Source organism: Crocodylus porosus, unplaced genomic scaffold (assembly GCF_001723895.1).
Source record: "Crocodylus porosus isolate Cpor-Errol unplaced genomic scaffold, CroPor_comp1, whole genome shotgun sequence".
Classification (NCBI taxonomy): Eukaryota; Metazoa; Chordata; order Crocodylia; family Crocodylidae; genus Crocodylus; species Crocodylus porosus.
Window position 1 is genome coordinate 55,963,896 of NW_017728947.1, and position 18,384 is coordinate 55,982,279.

Sequence of the window (18,384 nt, forward strand, 5' to 3'; positions counted from 1 at the left end):
GACCTAGTTCATTTCAGTTTTTCTGGTTCTATAGAGTCCTTCATCTCTGAGCCAAGAGTGTCACAGGTTGCCAATTACAGTGACACATTATTCTGTGAGCTTGTGGCAGTTCAAAAAAAACTAGACTGAGACACACTGGTTGTGTCTACACAAGTTGCTTTACTGCACATTAGACTAATCTAATGTGCAGTAAAGCATCACCCTTTACACATGCACAGCAATTGCTGCGCCGTAGATTAATCTAATGCACCATTTTCTAGTACCTGTAGATACTTTAATGCACCAATTTTTAGTACTTGTAATGCGCTGAAGCTCAGGTATAGATGCTGTCTGGGACCAATTGTTCCTGGTCAGCCTAGGCAGCAGGAGGCCACAGGGGGGCAGGGAGAGCTGTCGTGGCTTGGTGGGATCCTGCCTCCCAGCCACATGGAGATCGGGACCCATCCTGATCTCCATGGGGCAGAGAGAGCTGTCCCAGCTGCTCGACAGCTGCCTCCCAGCCACATGAAGATTGGCTGGGAGGCAGCTGCAGAGCAGCTGGGACAGTCTTCGTGCCCTGTGGAGATCTAGGCAGGTCCTGATCTCCATGTGGCTGGGAGGCAGCTGCCCAGCAGCCGGGTCAGCTCTCCCCCACTTGTGGAGATCAGGACCAACCCCCATGCCTGCTGCCATCTTGGAGCTAGCACCCAGGGGAGCCTGGAGTTCCCTCTGGCTGCTGCAGGAGGGCAGAGCAGGACAGGACCAGCCCTAGACTGCACTGCTCCCACCAGGAACAAATTTGCTCCCAACAGGCACATGTTCAGATATGTGCAGGGACACAGTTTGATGTGCCTGAATTGTCTGTGCAGAAAATTCAGGTGCATTCATTACATGTGTAGCCATGTCCACTGACTCCTTCTTTGCAGGCTACCAAATAGCAATTGTGGGATCGTTCTCTATCATGTAGAGCCTCAGTTAGTTCATGACATTGATAAGGTTTTAATCTGTCACTGTTTAAGTCTAAGATCAGATCTCTGGAAGGGTGAGGAAGGGCAGTAGGAGGCTTGTGTAGCATATCCGAGTAAAAGGATACTGTGTCTGAAGGGGGCACAGGTTCTCTGACACCTGTAATTAGAGTTATTGTTTTGCATTTCCTTATTCATTCTTGCAGTATGTCCCTGTAAAAATGTAACATGGTGAGGAATATCACAGACCTTTAAACCCCCTTCTAATAAAAACAATGGCAAGGCAAACTGCAATGTTATTCTGTTACTGTATATTTACTACACTGCAATAGACTGCCTCTTATCTTTAGTTCCTTTTTGTAAGCAGGTGCTAACAATATACTTTCCTCAGTAAAGAATGTTGCCCCCCAGCATTAATGTCTCTTAGTGACTCAAAAGAGTTTAGAAAGCAAGAGAGGAAAAATTATAAGAAGCATAACATTTTTGTTGCACAATTTTTTCATGATAATGCATTTTAAGAGCCCCTTGCTGAAATGACTTTAATTTTGTATCTTTAACCCTACTCTGAATCTCTAGGAGATATTGCCTTTTTCAAGGTAGCTAGAGTAAACATGTTGATTTTAAAACACTTACAAATGTAGCTGTTTAGTTAGTAAATTAGTCTCCATATTAACTACAGTGGTGTTACCACTATAATTACAATGAATTCTTCCTGTAGTTCTCTCAGGATCATTCTTTTCATCAGTGCTGAGTTCTCTTCTATAAATAAATAGCACATACACTGTTTTGGCATGAGCTGAACTCTTTAGGAATTGTGTTAGACTAAAGTTATAGCGCATCTTGACACTAAGAGAGTCTATATTTTATATATGGTAAGTCCTGAGGAACTGTATATAAGTATGCATATATACATGCATCTGTAGGAAAGCTGTCATTTAAAACCTTCTCCTTCCATTCTCCCACCCCCTGAGCTGGCTTGTATTAAATATTAACAAACTTTCACCAATGGTTCCCTTGGCCTCCTTTTAACAACAGATGTTATTACAACAACTTCTCTCCCTCCCCCGTTGCTTTTGTCCACACCACCAAATGTGAAACCTCAGAATCTTTTTCCGGTAACTCTGCCTTGACTGCCTTGCTGCTGCTTGTGCTGTGCAGTTTCTCCTCATCTTTCTCACTCTGTCACCGGGACTGTTGATGCTGCCTACCTGTGTTAGCCACTGCAGGCAACTTGCACTACTACTGACCAATCACCACAGAATTATCTTACAGGGCAGAGTGAAGAAGAAAAGGAGACAAGAGAGAGAGCTCTCACTGTGAGAGTAGAAGACAGAAGAAGAGGGAGTAAGAGGAGTGGCAAGGATGGCCAATGAGTCCAGCACGCTGCCACGAGTCACCTTTCAGACTCCAGAGAAGCCTGAGGAGGAATCCTCCCACAGGAAACTAGGCAAGCTAACTGTGAAGTACAACCGCAAGGACCTTCAGCGATGGCGAGACCTGGAGGAATGGATCGATGCCCAGTTGCAGGACCTGTACCAGTACCAGGTGGGGAACTGGGGTGAATTAGACTTAAGTGTAGGGGTCGTAGACTGGATGTGTCATGACATGTTTTTTTTAATTTATGGGAGTAGTGTAGTACATAGTGACTACCAAGGGTGACTTCATTCTTTGTTGAGCATCCCACTGCCACATTGCTAGCACTTGCTTTCTCTAAGTTTGTCTTGTTATCACTGCAATGACTGTAGCTATTGTAGACATACCTGAGACACCTTTAAAGTAGCCAGTTCAGCTGCTACTTGCATTATAGGTCCGGCAGCCTGGAGCTCAGCAAAACCCTCCCAAGAAACTGGATAAACACTCTGGCAATTAACCCATGCTGAGCTTAGGCTGCTGCAGCTGGAATGCTACCAGCACCTGAGCCAGTTACTTTAAAGGTAGCTCCAGTATATTTAAGTAGGCTACAGTTACAACAGGTAGACATACCCTTAGTGCTACTGCAGTGGATCACACTCTGGGTAACACTGTATCTACCAGCAGAGAACAGTTGTATAGAGGAAAGAAGAGAGAAATGGTGGGCTCAGCCAGTGTGTGTACAGATTGTGTTTCCATCCCTATAGACATGAAGCTTTCTTCCTCAGGCCAATGTTTCATAGTTCTAGGGTCAGAAGGCACCTGAGTAGATCATCTAGTCCAACCCCCTGCCATGGCAGGAAAGAATACTGGGGTCAAACGACCCCAGCAAGGTGTTCATCTAGCCTCCTCTTGAAAACCTCCAGGGTAGGAGCCTGCACCACTTCTCTTGGAAGTTGGTTCCAGATCCCAGCTGCCCCTTACCGTGAAGTAGCGCCTCCTGATATCAAGCCTAAATCTACCCTCTGCCAGCTTGTGATCGTTATTCCTGGTCACTCCTGGCAGTGCTAGGGGGAACAGGGACCCCCCAGTGCCTGCTGACCCCCCCTGACTAGTTTATAACAGGCCACTAAATCCCCCCTCAGCCTTCTCTTGTGGAGGCTGAACAGGTTCAGGTCCCACAGCCTCTCCTCATAGGGCGTGCCCTGCTGTCCCCTGATCATACGAGTGGCCCTCCTCTGGACCCTCTCCATGCTGTCCACATCCCTCTTGAAGTGCGGCACCCAGAACTGAACGCAGTACTCCAGCTGCGGCCTGACCAGTGCCACATAGAGGGGGACGATCATCTCTTTGGACCTGCTCGAGATGCATCTGTTTTCATCAGCAATTATGTTATTGGGCATGTGGGCAATTCTTGCTGTCCATATTTGAGTTGGCAAAAGCAAATAAAGGTTTGAGAGTTCCTAAACATATGCCTGTATCAATACTAATCTTTTTTTTTTAACCGCTTTATACCAGGAGTTTTTTACTACTTTTGTATGAAACATTCCAGAGCTGGCTAAACACTAAAACGTTAATCTGACAATGTTGCTACCTTTAATATCTTGCACTTACATAGCACCACCACAGAGAGCCTACGTAGGATTTTCCCCTTTTTGGGACGCTGAGACATGGAGTCATTATGGAATTTGCCTGGGGTCACACAACAAGACCTGATAAAAAACCTACTGAAATTACAAGGTTCAATTAATTTTGTATCGGGCTTCAGTAAAAGCAGAAGCAGCGGTAGAGCCCAAATCTCCTGACCATCCTATCTATCATGGCAGCTACCTTCAGCAGAAGTGGAAATGGGTCTAACAGTTTGTATAAAATAAGATGCCCATCTTCATCCAGAAGCTGATTAAATATTTACTAGTAGATCTCTCCAAAAGTTTGGTTAACTTCCATTTTGAACATCTGTGATTTCAGATTTTAACTAGAATTGCAAAAGGATATCCAATGCCCCTGGAAAGGCTGTTGTTACATAATTTTTTGTACCAGGAGCTGCAAAATGAACACTGTGAACTCTTCAGAAATGTATCCAAACTTTTGGGTCCTCCATTGCTTTGTACATTTTTCTGAACCTTTATTAACTTGTGGGCTCATTCCCCATTCTTTATGCATTAAATCTAATTTCTCTTTGCATATATTCATTTCTTATTTTATTTTATAAATTTATGCCCATCCTACGTGCCAGGCAGTTTATAATACATTAACAAAGACAACACCAGGTACAGTCTCCAGACTGCCCCAATACTTGAAAAGAGATAACAGTTCAGTTGTATTTTGTACCATCAACAAGTGGCAATGGAATTAAAATGTATAGAACAAAGAAACTATGTTGTCACTTTGTTTTATGATACATCTGGCACTTTTGAGCAAGAATATCTGGTTTCCTGAATTATTATTACCATTTTTTTTATTAAGTAGTGTTTTAATCTTCCTGAAATTCAGAAAACTACTGTATTAGGTTAGATCAATGGTGCTCAACCTTTTGGCCCCACAGGCAGGATGAGTGATGCAGGACTGGTCTACAAGTTGGATCCACCAGGTCAGAACTCAGATCAGACCCCATTTGTCTGGATCCCACCTCACGCTGCCCCACCCCACACATTGAATCTAGCATGCAGGGCAAATGCTGTCCACCCATAAGGCTCCCACAGGTCCAGAACTTTGGCAGTAGGACAACACCAGTTAATGCTGCCCCCACTCTCCTGACACTAGATTTTCAGACTCATAGGGAGCTCTGCAAACTTGGTTTCACAAGCTGGATCTGGTTCAGCAGACAGGGATTGAGCACCCCTGTGCTAGATGGTTCCTTCATGTCTTAGTCTCTTTGCATAGGTTAATCTATTCTTTCATTTTATAAATAATACTAATTGATGCTCATTCCACACTCCATTACCCAAACAATAGCAGATAGAGTCTCTAGGTAGTTTTAAACAGACTGCCCCAGATTACCCATTGATAGAAGTGTCACAAGGTGCAGAATTGTGAATCAATAAAAAGTACATATTTTTATGTTAATTTAGTGTTTATTCAATGTGTCAGACTGACCATCCCCATAAATGAAGACTTTATACATGCAACAGGTACAGCAGTAGTGCTAGTTTCCCTTTCATTGTGTTTGAACTTGGATTTGATGAAACTTTTTAAGGGGTGATAGGTTTGTTCAGTTGGCCTTTGGCTTCTCTGCTCAGGCTGTCAACAAGAATAATGATTTTGATGATAAATTGTTGAATGTGGGAACTGGACTGGGACCAAAAGACATTGAACACTAGCCCCTTTTGGTTTTGACTCTATCAGTCTGAGCTGGAAGTAACCCAGCAGCATAACAGTGAAAGGCTCTGTGGTCCATTAGTCTTTTAGTCCCTCAAAGCTGGCCCTGCTGGAAAAGCTGCTCCCAGGACTTTCTCTGTTCTGTTTCATTTGCCAGAGATGTGCTGATTTGGTACCATTTTTTTTACTTGACTTGAAGAAGACAAGCTGGCTGTTTTTGGCTTCATCTTATCTTTTAAAATTACAATAAAACCCACCTATGTGGTTTTATTTTTTTTGGTTTAATCCATAATATTTTGCAGCTAAAGACCCACAGTTCCAAGCTAGTGTGCCAATTCTCTTGTGAAAAACATGTAAATTGTGTCCCTCTATTAGTTCAGTAGAAATCGCAGTGTAGAGCAGGCCCTGGAACCAAGATGTCATTGTATTCTTGTGACAAGACTAATTACATTTGATAGGGAACAATGAAAAGGATCCCATTTCCACTTTCCAGCCTAAAGAGTACAGACCCTTATGGTATTTACACCTGTGGAACTGCCAAAAGATGAAGCTGTCTGTGGGGCTGACCGTGTCCTGCTGTGAGGGAGTTCACAATGACGGAGATCTGGATGATAGAGCACTACCATGTTGAGGCTCACAAAGCTGAAAGGAAGTGGCAGAAGAGAGTTCTGAGAAAGCTAGCAAGGACAATTACTACTCCTTTAAGAGTGAAACTTACGTTGTTCACAGAAGCTAGTAAAATTTAAAATATCTATTTAGAAATTGTACAGCAGGTGATGGTGATCTAAGGGTAGGTTTTGATTACTCTTTTCTAACAACAGGGTATGCTTCCCTTTGTGAGACTTGCCTCCTTCCAGACCTGCAAATGAACGTTTTTAAGGAGCCACAAAGGCAACAAGTCAAGTCTTTGTTTCCATCTCTGAGTCTGTATTCCCTAATCAGGCTCTATTTTTATATTTCCTAATGAACATCATGGCTGGGATGATCTAGTAGGAGATGGTCCTGTTTTGAGCAGGAGGTTGGACTAGATGACCTCCTGAGGTCCCTACCAACCCTCATTTTTTGTGATTCTATGGTAGCTGTCTCAAGGGCATAGATTTAGAGTCCATCTTTCTTTCCTTATTACAGAATCCCAGATGGAACAAGAAAATCAGAAAATACAGCATTTTTAAACCTGCAGTCCACAGATTGTAGTTATAGATAAAGTCAATCTTTCTTTCCTTATTGCAAAGTCCCAACAGGAACAAGGACATCAGAAAATGCAGCATCATTGTTCATGGAGTGAGTTGCCTCTGACTTGTGCTTGTTCTGCTGGCTCTTCTCCCTCATAAGAAATTCTTCCATATTCAGACAGGCATTTCAGCATTCATATCCTTAGACCAAGCATCCAGATTTCCTCCTACAGTGAACCCAGACACATTGAGAAGTGACATAACCAGTATGTGCAGATTTTAAAGCCTGTTGAAAGGGTACAGAACAGTTTGTAGTCAATGTTACTTATAGAATGTCTTAAAATAATTTTTTTTAATAATGAAGAAGTGATTCTAGATTTTTCTTCAGTGAAAAGGGGTGTCTACTGGGTGCCTAACTCTGCTACCTGGATCATAGAAGGACTGTTTTAATTGTCCTCAATAGTCTCCTCTTCATTAGTGCAATTGGCAGCAATTCCACAGCTTCCACTGGCAGCTTGTTCTCTTGCCTTGACTATTTTCTTACCATAATTCAGCAGAGGGCAACAAAAATGGTGAGGGGGCTGGGGCACATGACGTATGAGGAGAGGCACAGGCAATTGGTAGGGGAGGCATGGGGGGGGCACATGCCCCTCCCCCCTGAGATTGGTTCCTGAAAGTGCTGGAGGGCCTATTAATGGACCCCAACTCGCTACCAGTCAGGACAGGGCCAGGCACAGAGCGGATCCCTGCCAGCCTGATTATACGGCCAGGGACCATGCTCTGCTTCTCTACCCAGCCCCGCCCCCCATCACAGCACACTGGAGCCCACAGCATCAGAGAGTGCTCCGGCCAACTGAAGCGCTGCCCTGCCTCCCTCGCCCACGTGGCCCGCCCCTCCCTCCCTCTCCCTACCTGTAAAGAGCGTGCTGCAGTCCCCCAGCAGAGGTGCTGATTCTGCTCCTGGAAGAAAGGTATGTCTGGGGCTCTTTCTGGGGTTGGGGGAGGGGATAGTGGTGTGCTGTGCCCCACCCCAGACTCAGCAGGCACCAGTCACTGTTGAGGAGAGACTGAGGAAACTGGGCTTATTTAGTCTAGAGAAAAGAAGCCTGAGAGGAGATTTAATAGCAGCCTTCAACTACCTGAAGGGGGGTTCAAAAGAGGATGAAGCTAGACTGTTCTCAGTGGTGGCAGATGACAGAACAAAGAGCAACAGTCTCAAGTTGCTGCAAGGGAAGTGTAGGTTAGATATTAAGAATAATTTTCTCACCAGGAGGATAATGTAAAACACTGAAACAGGTTATCCAGAGAGGTAGTAGAATTTCCATCCTTGGGAGGTTTTTAAGACTTGGCTAGACAAAGGTTTGGCTGGGATGATGTAGTTGGGGATGGTCCTGCTTTGAGCAGGGGGTTGGACTAGAGACCTCCTGAGGTCACTTCCAACTCTATGTTTCTATGAATCTATCCCACTGCAACTACACTATCTCTTGGGAAGGTTCCTGTCACAATGGCACACATTTCCTTGGGCAGAAGTGTCAGGTTTAGGGGTAGGACTGTTCAATTGGCTGGTAGGACTTTGCTGTGCCAGTAGGAGCAGGGAGGTGTTACCTATGCAAAGGGGCATTGTGCATGTTCATAAGTATTGCTCCAATTAGTGCCAGAGATGAATCACATCTCTGGTTCTAAACACCACTGACATTTTGAGAAGAGTCATTTCTTGACGCATTCTTTGGGGCCTGGGTTCATCTTGAACTGGAATCCTTTAAGACTTACTTGAATGGTTGCAAATTGAAGAGTATTTATTATGTATTTCTGTTCTAGCTGCAGGAGGAGGCAGAAGCAGCCATCCCTGAACCAGAAATTGACATTGAAGATCTTCTGGAGGTCCCTAATGATGAACAGAAGTCAAAGCTCCAGGTCAGATAAAGATACTCCACTTCCTAGCTATAGTAAACATGGGCGCTAAGGCCCCGGCTACACTAGAAAATTGATCCATTGATGGAAATGTGGGTCAGTAACAGCCTACTTGGAAATGATACTAATAGAAGTTTAACAGCTCATGTAGATGATACAAAACCATCAGCTTCACTTCCGTGACTGTGATCAAGGGCTGCTCTGCATTTGAATTTTGCCACTGTAAAAAAAGATTATAGTTAAACCAGTGGATCCCAATTTATAGTTGCAGTTATCAGAATAAAGCATGATAAATCAAACTATGTGTAGAGCAACTCAGAGACTTGGCTTTTCTGCACCCAAATTAACCCCTCTCAGTCATATTGCCCAATAGGTTTGAAAAAAGTTTTTGTCCTCTTTTCATTCGTTCAAGATTAACTGCTAACTACCATGGTCTGCTACAAAGGCGCTACGCTTGCTAGCACAATGACCGAAAGAGACTTGGGGGGTCCTGATTGACCACAAGATGAATATGAGTCACCAATGCGATGCTGTGGGTGGCAAAGCAAACCAAACTGTGGCATGCATCTACTGATGCATCTCAAGCAAAATCAGGGATGTCATCCTCCGTTTTTACTTGGCCTTGGTGAGGCCACAGTTGGAGTACTATGTCCAGTTTTGGGCCCCCCACTTCAAGAGGGATGTGGAAAAGCTTGAGAGAGCCCAAAAGAGAGCCACTTGTCTGATCCAATGCCTGGACGGAAGGCCATACAAGGAGAGGCTGAGGGACTTGGGTCTCTTCAGTCTGGAAAAGAGAAGGCTCAGGGGGGACTTGGTAGCAGCCTACAATTATATAAGAGAGGTACATCAGGACCTGGGAAAACAGCTGTTCACCAGAGCTCCCCAAGGGATAACAAGGTCTAACAGCCATAAACTCCAAGAAGGCCGATTTAGACTAGATATAAGAAAAAATTTCTTTAACAGTGCCAGTGTCCAGGGTCTGGAACGGACTCCCCCCAGGGGTGGTGCAAGCACCTACTCTGGACTCTTTCAAAAAACATCTGGATATTTTTCTTGCTGGGATTACTTGATCTCAGCTGACTTCCTGCCTATGGCGAGGGGGCTGGACTTGATGATCTCACAAGATCCCTTCCAGCACCTTATGTCTATAAAATCTATAACCCCCTGTAGACGGAACTGTAATGTTCTATTGACATGGACTATGCACCTTTTATCTTTTTAGGTATATAGATTGATAATTTTCTTGTTCAGGATAATTGACCTAATTATTCATAAAGAATGGATGAATTACTGTAGCTCAAATACATTAAGTAGGAACTGAGCCTTTCACCCAAAGTCTGGACTGGACCTGTTATGAGGTCAGACAAACGTTGTTACCTGTCAGTGCGGTTGTTTTCTAGGGCTGTGTGAGGCTTTGGACAGAGCTTCAGATCTGGAGAAGCTTTGGACACTTCGGGGTCCAAAGCAGCGCATCTGGGTTTGGAGCTTCCAAAAGCGCTTCGGAGTCGCCTTGGAGATCCAGCCATAGGGTATAATGGGGAAACAATAAAATATCTATAACTTTGGGGTTTTTTGGTCCAATTTGGATGAAATTTTCAGATCTGGTAGACTCTACAGAGAGCATGAAGCTTGCCATGTTTCAAGAAGATTGGTGCAGGGGTTTGGGGGGAACTGCACCCCAATTCTTGAAAGCAAAACTCCTGTCACGTCTACGTGTTACAACACAGGGTGTTCAAAACTGCAGGGGTGGTAGGTCTTACTGAGGCCACAAAGCCTGCCAAGTTTCAAGAAGATCAGTGTAGGGGTTTGGGGGGAATTGCCCCTCAAGTTGTGGACAAGCAAAACTCGTGCCATGGGTGACACTGCGTATGTTAAGGCGCAGCAGGGTGATAGCTGCAGGGATGGTGGCCCTCAGCATCTGCCAGCTGTTGAGAAAATCAGTGCAGGAGGGTTCTGGGGCCCTGTACCCCTAGCTGCTGACAGGCAAAACTTGTGACATGGGTGCTTGTGGGACTGACTATGTCTGTCTTGAGGCATGGGAGATACTACTGCAGGCCTGGCTGCTAAGCTAGTGTTGCCAGTTACCAATAAATCATGATTCACTCACCTGCTCAATACACAGGACCTAGCTAATGTAGCCAGTTAATTGCCATCGGTTAGCACCTACAAGACCAGACTAAGGAGAGGTAAGAATCAATATAGAAAACCAACTGCCCCCAGAACCCCCCTGCACCGATCTCCTTGACAGCTGGCAGGCTTCATGGCCACAGCAGGGGCACCATCCCTGCAGCTGTCACTCCGCTGCACCTTAACACACACAGTGTCACCCACATCACAAGTTTTGCTTGTCTGCAGCTTGAGGTGAAGTTCCCTCCCAAACCCCTGCGCTGATCTTCTTGAAACTTGGCAGGCTTTGTGGCCTCAGTAAGAGCTACCACCCCTGCTGTTTTGACCCCCCTGTGGTGTAACACACAGCCGTGACATGAGTTTGGTTTTCAAGAATTTGGGGTACAGTTCCCCCCAAACCCCTCCATGGATCTTCTTAAAACTTGGCAGATTTCATGCTCTCAGCAGAGGCTACCATACCTGAAAGTTCAATCCAAAGTGGACAAAAAACAACAGTTATAGATATTTCATTTATTCCCCCATTATACCCTATGGCCAGATGTCCGAGGCGGAGCTGCTTCAGCCAGATCAAGGCGGAAACCCGGTCCAGAGCTCTGGATTGGGTCATTGCCATCCAAAGCAACTGGATCCGAAGCCAGATCGGATCACTGCCAAATCGCACAGGCCTATTGTTTTCATTCTCCCACATGCCTATCCTAGTTGTACTGTATGTATTTTTTTCCTCCCCTACAAAAAACGTAGTAGCTGTTCTTGGAGTATTTCTGGTTCCAGCAAATGCATGAAGCAGCTGAAATTTCTTATGAGGTTTCCAGCCCTGTTTTTCAGATTCAGTTCAGTATCCTGGGAAAAGCCTTCAAAGTCTTAAGCATTTATCCAGAATGAACATCAGAAAACTTGACAGTATTACTTAGCTGTTACAGATCCTGACTTAAAGCAGAGCTGTCCAGCTTCCAGGCAGCCAGGGACCTTGTGGGCTGTAGTCCTCAGGGATTGCAGGTGGCATGGACTGCAGACCTGACAGCCCATACGTAGGTGGTCACCCTTGGGCTCTGGCCCATTGCATGGACAGCCCAGCAAACCTTTTCCCCATCCCAGCCCATGTGTACAGCTCAATCATGTAGGCAGGGCCCCCCCACTGTATATACAGCATCCCTGACCACATACATTGCCCACCAGCAGCGTGAGCAGCCTGACTCCTGTCTTTGTTTCACGCAACACAAACAACCCAGTTACCTATGTACCTATCATGTGCAGCTTGGACACACCAGCTCCGTTCCACTGTAGTGCTCCACCACCACCAAGAGAAGAAGCAGGAAGCAGGAGCAAGAACAAGGGGGGTAGTGGTGGTTGGGTGAAAGCCTCGGGGCTGCATTCTAACCCTCTGAGGGTTTCATGCAAGCCTGCAGGCCACCAGTTGGACAGCCCTGACTTAACAGTATACTGAAGTTAATGGAAGACCCATACTGATTTCAATGGGGCCTTGGTTTTGGCCCATGCCTTGTTCTCCACATGAAAATATCACAACCAGGGATCCTGGTTTTCTCTGTTTAAAAATAGCAAATTCTCTGATAAAACCCACAACATTCTCTGAATAAAGCCTCCAAAATCCACATTTTCCCATTATTAAAATGAAGTACGATTATATATATAGGTATCAGTTGAACAGATATATTTACAATTTTAAAGCAATTTGGGAGCCTACCAGTGCCTCAATCGCTGTAATAAAATAAATTTTAAATACCCATACATTTTGGTGTTTGCTTCCGGGTTTCTTATCATGGAAAATCACAGCTTCCCCTGCCCCCTTCATGCACCAGGATGGGGGTCCAGCTGCGGCTGACCCCCCTACACAACTGCTTTTTGGTGCTGAGCGGCTCTGATATGCCAATGCCCTCCCCATGCCATTGACCCTCCCTCCCCAAACATAGTCCCACCCACCCCGATGGTGCCCCTCACTCAATCCCTGCCCCCTCAGTCCTGTCACAGGGGGCCCCCAGCTGTAAGGACTATGGGGCCAGGGACCGGGGCTGCAGCTCTCTGCTCCTCGCAGCAGTGTCCAAGCCCTGACTGCTGCCTTCAGGAGGCAGTGGCTCCTGCAGTGGAGTGGAGTGCAGAGCCTGACTCCCCCTCCCCACGGGCAGCATAACCAGAACGTAGTCCGTGGTGGGGTAGGTGTGGGCTGCTCACTGTAGGCTTTGGGCTCTCTTCCCTGATGCCCTCCTCCTGGGGTCTCCATGGCCCAGTGGCCAGAACCTGGCTCAGTAGAGCAAAGCAAGGCTGGGAAGCTTGTTGCTGCTGCTGAGTCCCCCACGCTGCCATAGCGAGAAACCCCCTGCCCGCCCAGCAGTAGCAAGGGGCACAACTCCACACTGCCACCCCTGCTGCTGCCACCTCACGATGGCAGTGTGGGACTTATGGCAATTACAACAAGCTTCCCTGCGCAGCCCCACTCTGCTCTGCTGCACTGCATCCTGCCCGCTGAGGTGTGGAGGCCCTGTAGGGAGGGTAACAGGGCAAAGAGCCCGAGCCTGCAGTGGGCAGCCCGCACCTGCCCCTACTCAGATCTGGGTGGTACGTATTCCCCCAGAAGTGCGCACAGTGCGCAGTCCCCCCATATTCCCCCAGAAGTGCGCACAGTGGCAGAGTGCCACCTCCCACCCCCACCCCTGCTACTCCCTGGATGAGCTGCCCACAGCTCAGTCCCACTCCCTGCCCAGGCCCTGTGGCCATGCATTCCAGCCCCAAGCCCCATGCACCACCTGGCTGGGCAGGAGCCCCAGCCCTGCCCAGCTCACTCCCACTCTTACTGTAGGGACCTCGATTCCTGCTCCCCCAACTTACCTGGGGGAGATGCTCTCCAGGCTGCCTGATGGCCATGTGCATGTGTACGTACGCACACACACGGCCTCCCCTGCCTAACCACCATCCTTCCACTCCCCCCGCTCCCCCTAGCCCCTTGCAAGCTGGAACTCTGCCAGCCTGCAAGGGGAAACCCACTTTTCCCACATTTTTCTCCTTAAAATGTGAAAATCCAGGTTTTTGTCCTTAAAATGAGAAAATCCAGGTTTTACCATGTTTTTCCATGGTAAATGGAAAATCCGGATCCACGATCATGACTAAAAATCATGCTTGGAAGCAGAATGTCTACACATCATATAATGTCTACAGTTATATTTGTCTGTCAGAGGTCCTTCCTGGTGAATTAAAATTGGCACTGCTAAACTGATCTAGCACTGTGGAAGAGGTATTATAATGGGCTATAAATGGTAAATGATTTGGCATTGGGATTTTCTGCATAATGCAGCAAGCAGTGCAGACTAATACTAGCATGTGTGACATTGCATTTTGTCTATGATCACACTGCTAAAACATCCATGTACTCTGTAGCATGCTATATACATCTCCTTTCTTCCAGCTTAGGAAGTGCAAAAAGTAAAACTCTGAAAGAATTAAAATGAATTTGTCTTTGCTTTTCAGGAAATTCTTCATGAGTGTTCCCGACCTACAGAGGTGAGTGAAGCATTACCTTCTGTGAGGCTTTTGAGATCTCCACAGAGAAGTACAGCACTGCCTACCCACCCATGTCAAACCCAGACAAGAGACAGTGAAACCATCCTGAAAACACTCTCCAAACCTACCACTGTTCTCAAACCCATCAGAGATAGAAAGCACTGTAAAAGTGGTCTAAACAAGCCCAATGTTTGTATCTAATTTCACTATACTGTGCTGTGGGTATGTAGCTTGGCTCCATAGCCTTAAGTAGGCTGTTGCTGCAGGTTTTGGCAGCATGAGATATCGCATTTGTTCAGTTTTGGGGGTGGGGGGGTGTTAATACTTCATTCCATCTCTTTATAAAAGCAAATATCACCATGTATGCATAATACTAAGTGGCTGATTTCAGATGTGTGTTTCTTACGGAATTCTAAGGTCTTGTTTCCTAGTTATAGGCACAGGAGACACCAGAAGCTCAAATGATCTTTGGAAGAATAGACTATAGTAGGTCACAAATTGGCCATATGATGTTCATACCTCATAATTATATTTGGCTACATAGTGTACAGGCATAACAGGAGTTTCCTTCCTCCATGTGTTCTTTAGCACTTCTCTACAACCCCCCTCACTACCTCTGATCATTTTGTCCCATCGTTATTCATTTCCATTGTATCCTGCATTGTCATTGTAAATGGCTGAAGGAAGATTCCCCATGCACAAAGTTGGGTTGGTGAATGATTCACATGGACATTTGACTAGATCAAATCAAGCACATTTGAGTTGCAGAAACCTGCCTAGAATACTGCTCACTCCAGTTTGACAGACAGCAGCTGTAGTGAGGTTGGCTCTGGAGTCCCATCTGTAAATCATAGGCAAGAGCACAAGGCTAACTGTGACTGCGTGGGTAACCAGAAGGAGTTGATATTATTCACTATCATAATCTGTTTACAGGCTGAAAGGCTGCAGCTTGCTAACAGCTACCTGGACTAGAGTAGTATTTCAGGACTAGATGTTATGCTTGTCCAAGGCATTCACTAATAAATAACTCCAGCTACAAGTGTGGGAAAGAGGGCTGCCAAACTGGCAGGCACAGAATATATTGTAAACATAAAGTAAAACTGTATGTGCATTGACATTAGCAGATTCAACAGAAAGTAATCTAAAATTCACACATGTGAATTCAACACATCCACATAGCTCACACTAGATACTGAAGTATGTGTAAATATCCAGCCACAGGTTTCTCACAATCACATTCCTGGAATCCCTATGTAGAAAGCAGACAGAATCACAGCAAATACATGGGGAAGGTGCTGATGCAGAAGGTATGGTTCCGAGAATTTATCCTGAAACATGCAATGATGGAGTCAGCGCGGCTCTCGCTACCTGTGAAGTCAGGCTCCCAGTCAAGCCTGCTATAAACAAAAGACTTGGCACCCTACCATGCTTAGATTGGCCTTTCCTAAGTGTAGTGATCTTATTAGTGAACACTGTTGGAAAGAGAGTTCAGATCATCTGATTCTTTATGGTGATTCAGGTTGTTATGGGAATTTGTGCTGCTGTTTACGGTGATAATCAGATGCCCCAGGTTTGAAGTTCTCAACAGTTCAGTAAAATTGAGGGGGGTTATCTCAATTGCTCATCCATCTAGTCACCTCACCTTCTGACCTCATTTCTTCTCACTCATTCACCAATGTCTTTAGGCCTCATTCTCTGCCAGCCATGTCCTCATAGAACTGAGCCAGTTACCATGGGTCACAATCTGAAGTGCCCTATAATTCACTATCCATTGGCATGGCATATTAAACAAGCAAAATATATATTTTTTAGCTTAGATCTTGAGTACAACAAGAAGCGAGTGGGAAGTTGTAGTGGTAATAGGAGAGTCAATGCAGAAGCACCAGACCCAGCAGGGACAGGTACACCCTCAGGTCATTAATGGGCAGCAGCAAATGGACTCCACTGAGAGAAAAGGGTGGACTGTATAGGAAGAGACAGGAGGTGAGACTGCTGTAAAGGAAGTCAGTGGAGAGGAGAGGCTAGGGATGACAAGACACTGGGTGATACCTGCAGCCAAGGTTGGGAATTTTGACTAGTGTGCCAGTGTTTCTGCTAGGACCAAAACCCAGGGGCCTTTGGCAAGAGGGTCTTGCCCCTGCACTCAGAGTTAGATGTCTCCACATTTGGATTCAGGAAGGAATTTTACTCCATGGTCAGACTGGTACACACTGGAGGTTTTATAGTGGGAGCATGGCTCTCTTCTTTGGATCTCTCAAGTGGATTTTAGCAATCTTTGTAGCAGCAGGTCAATGACCACCAATGTCCCCCCTGCTTTACCTTGGGCAAGTTAGGGTGCTACAGTTGTAGTTGTGAAACAGGATTGTGTAGCCTTAGTAATAGGTTAGATGAGGATTTATATAGTATGGTTTGTATAGAAATGATGATCCTCAGGCAGGGGATTGGACTAGATGACCTCCAAAGGTCCCTTCCAGCCCTAATTTTCTATGATTCTTTGTGAAAGGAAATGGATATCTTCCCCCCTGTACCTGTCCCTGCTCAGTTGTCAAAACATCTCACCTTCCCTTCTCCAAACAGACCAGGGGGTAACATGGTCTGCAATTCAGAATTCTAGTCCTTATACTTCTACTATGCAGAAAGGGAAAAGAGGGTGATACAGAAGGCATGACCCCTATGGCATATCTACACCACCTCCATACCACATCCAAGGTGCAGCTTGAAGCCTGCCCACCCACTTCTTCCCAAAACCTAGAGAAGAGGTAGCGTAGCTGCCTTAGAACAGCACTGATCATGTGCCTGTCCTACTGAGACTTTCTGTCTTAGGAGTGCTTCTGTAAGGTGATTGTACTTTCTCATTTCTGGTATTGGATATATATGGAGTTGGAGGGAATGGATGGAGTTGTTGGTGAAAATAATAAACACTAAAGCCTTCTTTTGATTCTCATTCCAGGACTTCATTACTGAACTGCTGAGCCGATTGAAAGGTCTCAGGAAAATCCCTTCCCCACAAAAGAAATGATTTCACCCATCTTGGGAAGCCTCTACCATTGCTTCTATGGAAACATGCATCTCCCCAGGAAAGAGAATCATGGGAAGATTATTTTTAGTTTCTTCTAGAATATGGTGTCACTGAGAAACACCTTACATACTTTCTGCACCATGGGGGTTGAAGTACTTCTTTCCATCCCCACTCCTGACTTAGTAATTTGTGAATATTTAAAAAGCCATGAAGTTCGGGGACAGACCAAGATGATCTTCATGCTTCTCCTTTAATTTCCTTCTCAAAGGAACCTCTGCTCCAGCTGAGCAGTACTTAAAACAGCTCCATCATAGCCCATCAAGGCTGCTTATTTCATCCAGTGACTGAAAGGAAAAATAAGTCATTGGCTGTTATCCACACTTCTACTGAACTGCTCCTACTCCCTGCCTACTTGAGACAGAAACCAAGATGTCTTTGTTAGTGGATTGCACAGACTCAAAGACAGCACATGGCCAGAAAGCTGCTTCCTGTATATTTCCAGTCAGTGTTTTTATTCATCATCCTTCACTCAGTGCTCATTGAAGCTTTTCTCTTAATCCCACTGTGTGTCTATCATTAATGAATATTTAAGAGATGAGTGAATGTATGCAGCAGCCACTAAAGTTAATGGAAAATAGTCAGGCTTTATTTTTGTTCCGTGGTGCATGGGACTTCCGCAGATACTGCTGTCAGGAACAAAGGAGTTTATCAAGGGTTTTTCCTGTCATAACCATTGGGATATTATTATTATCATCATCCCAAAAACATTTTGGAAAATGCTTATTTTGTATTATTAAAAGACATGAAAAGCAAGACCTGTTTGTGATGAGGGTCCTTTGTTCTGCTTTCCCAGAGGAAATGCAGAGGGAAGAACAACTGCATGAAAAAAACCTACCCAGGACTGGCCAAGTTCTTCCTACAGGGGGCATCTCAGAATCTGTCCCTTGGGATGGACAATCAACCCAGAGGAGAAATGGGAGTCTTGTGTCTCCCTACACAAATGCTTCTGGCTGCAGCAGGCCTAGGACTGAAA

At 45.5% G+C, this 18,384-nt stretch overlaps 1 protein-coding gene across 2 annotated transcripts; it reads left to right on the forward strand.

Moving 5' to 3' along the window:
- The first annotated feature begins 767 nt into the window (after positions 1 to 767).
- On the forward strand, positions 768 to 18,129 carry PPP1R14D (protein phosphatase 1 regulatory inhibitor subunit 14D). 2 transcript variants are annotated; one of them, XM_019551910.1, is made up of 4 exons: positions 768 to 2,489; positions 8,609 to 8,698; positions 14,300 to 14,332; positions 17,283 to 18,129. In XM_019551910.1, the coding sequence occupies exons 1-4, from the start codon at positions 2,307 to 2,309 to the stop codon at positions 17,349 to 17,351; spliced, it is 375 nt and encodes a 124-aa protein (XP_019407455.1). In that variant the 5' UTR covers positions 768 to 2,306; the 3' UTR covers positions 17,352 to 18,129. The 2 variants fall into 2 exon arrangements, with proteins under 2 accessions (XP_019407455.1, XP_019407454.1); XM_019551909.1 differs by having other exon boundaries at positions 772 to 2,489; positions 8,603 to 8,698.
- The last annotated feature ends 255 nt before the right edge of the window (positions 18,130 to 18,384 follow it).